At 35.1% G+C, this 9,237-nt stretch overlaps 1 protein-coding gene across 1 annotated transcript; it reads right to left on the reverse strand.

Annotated features, from left to right (window-relative positions):
- Window positions 1–574: 574 nt before the first annotated feature.
- On the reverse strand, window positions 575–8,488 carry LOC128983322 (uncharacterized). Its single transcript, XM_054402567.1, has 3 exons — window positions 8,446–8,488; window positions 2,843–2,993; window positions 575–1,343 (listed from the first exon to the last, which is right to left on the reverse strand). The coding sequence occupies exons 2-3, from the start codon at window positions 2,990–2,992 to the stop codon at window positions 1,197–1,199; spliced, it is 297 nt and encodes a 98-aa protein (XP_054258542.1). The 5' UTR covers window position 2,993; window positions 8,446–8,488; the 3' UTR covers window positions 575–1,196.
- Between the last annotated feature and the right edge of the window lie 749 nt (window positions 8,489–9,237).

Genomic DNA, 9,237 nt, shown 5'->3' on the forward strand with positions numbered 1-9,237 from the left:
AGGTTATAGTTTCAAAATGTTAAAAATTACCAAGCCAGGAGCTTGTAGGTTAATTTTACATACTAAGATAAACCAAATATTTAAACCCTCTTTTGACAGTATAATTTCATAAAATGCCCAACAAAAACCAAAGGGACTACAGTTTTGACATGTCAAAAATTACCAAATCATGAGCTTTTAAGTCAAGTCATACTAAGCTGAACCAAATATTTAAAGCCTCTTTCAACAGGAAAGTTCATAAAATGTCCCAAAAAATCAAAGAGAGGTTTCGAAATGCCAAACATTACATTAAGAGCTTTTAGATCATCCAGCAAGCAAATTACCCATAAAATCTTTATGTCTACAACTCCCAAGATTAGCTTTTGTAAACAACTTTTCCTCAGTATATGATCGTGTTCGTCTACTGACATTTTCAGCGTTACGCCATGATCGTAACACCATTACGTGGTCAATATTCCCCCGGGCCTTACCCTGGGTGGGGGAAAGTCCTTCGGGAGCACGTGACAAAAACTGGCTGAGAGAAAGTCACTTTCTACACTTTCCATTTCATCTGGGAGTCACAGAGAAAGGCGAGTTTTAGCAATGTTTTATTGAGTATTTACATTTCGTACAAAAATATTTTCTAGCTAGATGAATTGTGAAATGAATGGTGGCTTGATATCAATTATAACATGAGGACTTAAATTCTTCAAATGGTTTGATGATCATGCGGATGAAATGATGGTGAATTTTTGAAATCATGATGGTTTTGGTAATTTAACACATGTGTAAACAGAGACAAAAACGATTAAATATTTGTAAAAACGTTAACTACATTCACTAAATCACAGACATTGAAAGATTCGTTGGATAAATTGAACTATTTCGTCTAAATAAAACATAATAGACATTCTCAACAAATAAGAGCAGGAAAATTATTTGAAAAACATGCTATCAAGATACTCTAGAGCGATTCAAAGGATATACATAAATTATATTTATAAACCCTATTAAAGCTTTTTTACCGGTAAAACGTGTAATCTTTATGACTGAAGGTAATTTTTGGGAATGAGGAAATGCTATGAGCTACATGAATGGTGTCTTTGTATGATGGCAATGGATGACAGGCTATTATGAAATGATGGTATGATTTTAATGGTATGGTTGTGATGGTATGGGGTTGATGGTATGGTACATGATGACTATGGTGTTTTCATTCAGCGGTTCTTGCCGACCTGGTCAACCTGAGCTTGAAGGTTGTTGACCACCTCTGGAGGAACATGTTCACCCAAGATTTCAAAGAGGTTGATCCTTTCGTTGCCCGGGATGGATTCGATGGCGGCCAGTTCAATACCTTCTTGCACCTGAAAAAATAATTACGTCTCAAGAAAGGCATACTCTGATAATCAGTAAGCAATTAGTATAGAGTTACTTTGTCAGATTAACACAATTGTATATTAAAGGAAATAGTTCAGTATAAACAATACAATTAGGATCCCGTTTTTATGTAGCTTATGGCAATTATCCTTACAAAACCCTTTGGTATCAGTTTGGGATACAACAAGTAGACTTCTCATCATATCACAACTTTTAAATATGTTTTATGTATGTTGCAGGTGTTTATGCGTGGTTTTACGTGTGGAAAAATCTTTTTCTCTTGTTTTAAGGTAGCAGTGTGTTCGAGCTCTTTACCTCACCTATACTATTATAAAACAAAAATATTAAAAACGTATTATTTGGCTTAAATTAATTACGCATTAGCGAAATAACAAGAATGATACACAACGAATCATAACAAACATAACCGTTCAGAAACATACATTGGAACCATCTTCACCTTATCTATTATGCTGATAAATTAATAATGTAGTATGTTTTAACGCATTTTTAAAACTTCAAACTCATTAGATAAAATATAGATTCTTTTGAAAACTACAGCTTATCCCAAATGTGTCATTAAGAGTACAGTATTGGACGTAATTTAAAATGTATTTTAAAATAAGAAATATTAAGCCACATCAATGCATTCAAACGTTGTCGAATCTAAACACACATTGCAGGGACCAGGTTTTACAATAAATCAAATGAGAAAGATACTTGCAATTAGTGAAAGATCAAAAATTAGTGATAGCACGTAGTCCTATAAATAAGCCGGTCTAAAATTAAGGGGGAGTTTTATATATTTTGTTTTCACAGATGAATATTCTGTACGTTGATAATGAGTCGGTTTTCAAAAATATGTTGGGACATAATTTACATAATGATTCCTTGGATCATTAGCAAAAAGGTTATACAAACATACGTCCTATCTAGTTTAGGTTAGCGTATGTCTGTTTACAAAACATTCCAATTGTTTCAACACAAAACCTTCATAACTCCTTAACGGTTTGAGCTACAGCATTGAGATTCGGCAAATATGCTCATTTTATTAGCCGCTATCTTTGTGCGAAATATGAATAAACTCTCTTAAATAGTTTCAAAATGGTGGCTTATTTGCCAAACTTCATGAAACATTTCAACTTCATAACACATAACATAACACCTTCATTCTACATGGACCCTATAATTTTACCATAACACCCTCAAGACTAAATAAAATACACACATACAACACATAAAATGTAGTAAATTTACGGATATTTCAACGATAACTTCTTAAGCTTAGTGTTGACGATAAATAATTAAGAAATGCAATTGTTTCTTGGTATAGCTTCAGTTTTCTCCATATACAATGTTAAAAAGTTAAAACTACCTTTTCCTGCACGAACACTTAAAGGACGAAAAGTCCACCGATGCTATCGTCGGTCATAGGTCTTCTTCAGGCCCATTCCTCAGAAACATCCTTACATGTCCAATTGCTTACCTTCTGTATCTGTGCTCCTTGCGGGATGAGGTGTGTGTTCTGCGCCTGTCTGATGGCCTCGTTGGTGAAGTAAGCACCTTCCTTCTGCGGCCGCGCAGAGACTGACAACACGACGCAGGCGCACACAGCAAGTACAGCGGCTACCTTCATTCTACAACACACATTATAGCATTCAGATTAGGAACCACATAATATACGTGTGTGGCTGTTATAATCATAAATAAATTATTAAGATAGTGATGTAACGCCACATACACGTACCAGTATGTGGTTTGAGGTTAAAGGCGAATCAACTGAATGTGCTATGATTACCTAACCTATTACAACTAAATTAAATCCCAGATATAAACCTAATCCAGAGTCTTAAACAGAAGTTGCCTGACGTTAATTGTGCAGCTCAGTAACCTCATTGCCTAGTTCTCTAGGTCAAAGTAAATTTGTATCAGGGTTTCAAATGTTTTTGTACAAACTAGTGAATTGACATTGTCACTAAATATCAACCTATCAATGTACACCTCTGGGGAGCGAGCTGGCGTAGTGGTTAGAGCGCGGGACTTCAGTCCCTGAGGTCCCGGGTTCGATCCCCGCCAAGTCACCAATGGATTTTATCTAAGTGATAATGCCGCAACCCCTAGGTCTAGCCTGAAGTATTGTGAAAAACAATCCCAGGCTCGTGCCTAGCGTCCTTAGGACAAAAAAAAAATCAATGTACACTTCAGTATCCAGCCAAAAGGACTAAAATGGACTATGCTTGAATAAATAGTTGCTGTGTTGTTGAAATTGCAAAAACACCAATTATGTGATCATTCAAGACTGAATTCCTCCATTTCAAAACTGCATTTTGTTCTTAGCTGTATCCGGCCCAAAGGACTAAAATTGAGGAGTCATCTGGAATAAACGATTATTGCGCTTAGAAGATGCTACAAAAACGATTATGTGTACAGTATTATCTGGAAAACTATTCAATTCGCTAGACGACAGACAAATTTAATTTTTCCCAGTTCACTCGAAAGATACAGTTTTTTACACACCGTATCCAGCTCGAATGACTAAAATTGAGATGTCATCTTGAATTAACAATTGTGGTGTTGTTGAAATTGCTCCAACAACTATTATGTGGACAGTATAAACTGAAAAACCAATTCAATTCGCTTTACGTCAAATAAATATTATGTTCCAGATCACCCGGAAGGCACAATTTCATTCTGACCAGGAAAGAACAAGATAACAATAGCTAACCTGTAACAATTTCGCGGTCTTTGACACTGTCGTTACATTGTCGGGGTATTGTCTTGTATTGGACAATAACAACGCATGAATGAAACTTTCTCTTTGTTGTTCCAATAGATGAAGTAATTGTTCACGGTTCAACTACTTGTAAAATAACCGTTGCACTTTGTAGCTGCATAATGTCAAGCCTTCCCCTAAGACTTTTTCTACCTTATTGAAAGCATTGTGAACAATCTCGCTATAAATTCACGTACCGTTTGTTAAAATAGTGGTTTAGCCGTTGATAACCCGTTTTTCAAGCGTACAGTGTCACTTACCACCCGTACTTAGCTTATTTTGAAATTTTTACGTTTTCTTCCATCTAATAAAACAACTTCACTCAAACGATTGAGGTAACAGACACATCAGTCATGCCATAACAAAGCTAAATCTAGAAATCTAACCTAAGTTAGCTCTGCTTCTTTCTAGTTTAGAGCTGGCGTGCCTCGAGGTAATTTTGGCAAAGAGCAATGGCTCAGTGAACAACGCATCCTCTAATTTTTAGCCCAAAGATCAAACGTTTAGCTTGGAACTTTTCACCAGTTGAAGTTACAGGGGTTGCATCTACCCATATCGGGGTCAAATTGGCCTTTAGAAGCCCTCTCTATTTACGGGTAAACTACTTTTCTCTACTAATGGTGGCTTGATTGTAAATTATTGTTTGGTTACTTGAGCGTATGCCAGAAAGATGGTCATATTGATCACGTGGCAGATGGTTAGCAATGCAATGGTAGATTTGGCTAAGAAGCTTTCGTTCAGAAGGAAGATTCTAGAAGATGTCGGAATGGATTAATTTTGTATTTTTATTTTATTTCCAATACCTCCTCAAGGTGGATATCAGGATGGGATATGATCATATACCATCCAGGGAAGAGGAGTAGGCATTAACGTTTTGTTTACTGTTCTAACTGCCCCGTTAAGCTGTAAAAATCCACACTCTTCAGTATTGAGACTGCGTATCTGAGCGTGACAAGAACTTATGTTCAGCTACCGGGGACATAAGATACAAGGATGATGTTAGCAGAAAATGACGTTATCCACTCAAGAGAAATCAAGAAAACGCTGCACTTTATTCGCCCTGCGGGTTGCGGAATTATCACTTTGATAAAACCCATTGGGGATTTGTCAGGATTTGAACCCGGGACCTCAGGGACCAAAGTTCCGTGCTCTACCACTAGACCAGCTAGCTCCCCAGTAACAAGATACTATGTATTAATAACAATTCAAAACTTATTTTTAGCTGTTTAATTAATAGCAATATTCGTTTGAATTTCCATAGCAACCCATGATTAAAAATTACAATTCGACGAAACCTCAATAAAATGTTAAGACAAACATCTTTGGTGACAAAATTGATAAAAGACTCTAAATTGTTCCAATTGACGAAGAGGTTCGAAAGTGAATACTCCTGTGGGATTCCTCCTTTTCAACCAATGAAGCCTGATCCCGATGCGCGTCCTCCTCCATTCCCGAAGGAGTTGGTGAGGCCTCCTTGTTTACCCGGTCAGGAGACAGCAAGATATGGATGTGGGGGTATGCGAGGACTCTACTGCCCAACGGAGAAAATAACCTACCGGTATCCTTCTTTCTCTGAAAACATCGACTTCATTCCTTCTGGGACTGTGGAGTGCTGGTGGGCCAAGCCGAAACACTGCGACTACAATATAGCGGATCATGAGGACTCCATGCCATTGAGAGTTTGAGGAAAAGAAGAAGATGATTGAAATGTGAACACGCTTTAAAACCTTGAAGCAAAAAGTTGAAACGTCGAGGTTGTTGTTTTGGCATCTTAAGCAACGAAATTATAATGGATTTCTACATAACTTGGGTATTTTTTACGATATAATAATAGTATCAATACTGCTGTACTATCTAATAATCTAACTACGAGTAGATTAACTGTATGGTAGATGATTAATTAATCGATGGAATTAATTCCCATAAAGAAAATGCTATCCAATCTTGAGTAGGTAGTAAAAGTCATGAAAAGCAAAAAAATATGATCTATTGGTAATGCTTTTTACGTGGTACTTTTCAAATCTAAAATTTTAGTTAATTTTTTAAATCAACCGACAAGAAACAACAACATTTTCTTCTACAATAATTCCATAAATTTTTTTGGTAGCCGAGAGGTTAAAATGCTAATCCTTCAAATCTGAAGGTCGCTGGTTCGAATCCAAGAGAGATCGTTTCCAGAGCCAGATGCTATTTTCATTGGGCCATGAACTAATGATGCTATCTAACAAAAAGGACGATGTTAGATAGTAACAAGACCAGGGTAGGGTTTGGAACGTTCCATTTCTACAACGTAAAAAAATGCCACTGGCGTAAAAACTCACAAAAAATTGATTTTAAATTAAACTATTTACTTAAACGACCTAAGTATTCATTGCTAATTAAAATGATATGATGAAACCTTTTGAGAAAAATAACCTCATAATGGTAATGTTTAAATACGGTATAAAATACCTTCCTTTCTAGGAATGTATTTCTCTTTCCTGACGACCTCGACGTAATTACTCAAGTTATGAAATGAAGTAATTGAGTGTAATTAAAATTTCTTGTGCAACTTCTGTTTGCTTGACGAAGGTCGAAAAGTATTACAGAAAACAGTTAAAACATATCTTCTTCGTAACATTACAAAAATCCTACTGGGTATGAGAGTTATTATTGAAGTACTACTATTAAGTATTATTATTTAAGTAATTATTGCACTAATTATAAACGTAGTGTATTTATCAAGTGACTAAACACTTTGTTTTAATCGCTGTTACTTATTGCCATTTTGATTTCAATAAATACAAATTTTTAATAGGATCGAGCAATTGATTTGAAATGTAGTATCTTGATTTGAAACAATTATTTGTAAATAATTTACTATAAGTTTACTCTATTTATAGTTTCTTTTAATTTCTCGTATGTGTTTAAATAGCGTACTTTTTGTTTTGGATATTTGAAACATGTCTAACTCAGATTTAAACATAATTTCGTATGAGTAAATGAACAATATAACTTAATACAGGAAACGATTTAAGATTTCATTTTTATGTCGCCAGAGGTAAAGAAGCACTGTTCGTTCAAATCGATATAAATACCGTTAACACAATAACTCAAGTATTTTTGATCAGATTTTAATTAATTTGGGATGAAGGTGTCTGGCTGTTAACTTAGTTCCTGAACCAGTAAGATCGGGTCATGGGACCGGGGTGTTATAGAGTTTTGAAGATTAAAAAATTGTGTTTTTTTAAGTTTTTAGCTTCAAAACATAAAATGCTATAAAATGGGTTAGGTAGAGTTATACGGAGAAAATTAAAAACTGTACATTTAAAATTTATTTAATGTTACGGAGAAAAATGAAACTGTTGTAGTTTGCATGCTCATGGATGTATTTCAATCAAATTACGCAAATGTATTTAATTATAAGATATCAACATTTCACACAAAAAACACTTAATTACCACAACAAAAACTTAACTACTCATTTTAACTGAAAGTTATTTAAATGGAATTCATCTGATAACTTCAAGGAAATATTTGAGTGAAAATCTAATCAGACAAATGGAAATTCGCTTATTCTGCGGTATGCTGCGGGGGGGGGGGTATTTATTTGTGGAGTTAAACGAGTGTTCCGAACTATCCCAACCAAACCAGAAGGAAAATAAAGTTTAGTCAAAAGAAATTCACAATTACATTTTAGTACTGTAATATAATTTAAAATTGACATTAATATACTGTAACACGAAATTATTACCTACATCCAGATTCCTCTTATAAAATGAATGATACGAAAAAATCAAGAAATCGACCCTCTAAAATTCCCCAACAACCTCATAAACAACCTAAGCTTATAAATTTATAATGATAATTAAACAAGAATAACTTTTTAAGGGGTTACAATCTTCAATTTCTTGTTTAGCTAACTTCCAAACAACATACAACAATACAATGATCAACACTTTAAAATAGAAATATACAAGCGAATTGAAATAATCTACAATAAAATCTTCATCCGCAATTACTTTTTACTAATGCCACAGTTAACTTTAAAATACAAGAGGAGCTCAGAGACTAAATTTACCACGAACGACTGTGCCCCTAAACATATTTTCCAAGAAATGTCAAAAGATGACTACTTAACTATGAAATCAACAAAATAAATTCTATCAATAAATCAAGTCAAACAGAAGTTCGACATTTAAAAGAGGCAAGTTTGGACCGTTCCTATACAAAAAACTTAAACAATACCAGTGACGATACAAAAAAAAAAAAACTGAATCACAAAATATTTAGCCTAAGTACAATAAATATTTAAGAAGATATATAAAAGTACCCACCTGATATTTCACTGATCTTACCGGCGCCTGTACCGACACTAGCAGAGCGACGGCTGTTGCGGGGGCTTTATAAACTCAGCTGACCCCTTTGGCGGGACCGCGGGACTTTCTCCGCTCCGGATGATCCTCAGATGATCGCCTCTTACGTCATGACCGGGGGAGGAAGTGGAGAGTGGTGGCAAAGCTTAAGCGTTAATACGTGTGTATATGATGTGGAGGTCGTCGGGAGAAACAGGTTGACGAAGTTACACAAAGATGCAACAATGAAAAGAAAAGTGGTCCAAAAACACTTCCCTGTGGTACTCCATGAGTGAATTGAATATTTTGTTGTTAATATATAGTTACAGTAGATTCATTTAAACATATTGCCTACCCGCGTTCAAACTACAACACACTCTCCCTTCACCTCCACCCGACAAATAGTAGGCCTAACGTTATAACACAATTTATGGTAGGCCACAATAATTTTTTTATAAACTCTATGGTTTTGTACAAGTAATTTCAGTTAAGTTAATTCAGTGGTTTTGTTGTAATGTCAAGACATTTTGACATTGAATTTTTTGTGGTGTCCATCTATACATAGTTACAGCAATAGCATTGAAAATTCGAAGTTTGTCTTTATATTACGCAAAAATTACTAGGCTAAATGTATTGGAATTTAACAAAAACACAATCAACAGACCTGGGGTTACTATAGTCTATCTAGTTAACGATATCGACTTTATATGTTCCCCATGAGCGGGGGACTTTTGGAAGTAAATATTGGTATGATCTCCATGGCCACAAAATAAG

The sequence above is a fragment of the Macrosteles quadrilineatus genome, unplaced genomic scaffold (genome assembly GCF_028750875.1).
Source record: "Macrosteles quadrilineatus isolate MER2022 unplaced genomic scaffold, UCM_ALF_1.0 Scaffold_1__1_contigs__length_201487025, whole genome shotgun sequence".
NCBI lineage: Eukaryota > Metazoa > Arthropoda > Insecta > Hemiptera > Cicadellidae > Macrosteles > Macrosteles quadrilineatus.

Bases quoted from the DNA above. Each gene is read 5' to 3' on its own strand.
- LOC128983322 (XM_054402567.1), bottom strand. From the start codon at position 2,992: ATGAAGGTAGCCGCTGTACTTGCTGTGTGCGCCTGCGTCGTGTTGTCA. The intron at 1,344-2,842 runs GTAAGCAATTGG...TTATTTTTTCAG, and splicing joins AAGGAGCACAGATACAGAAG to GTGCAAGAAGGTATTGAACT.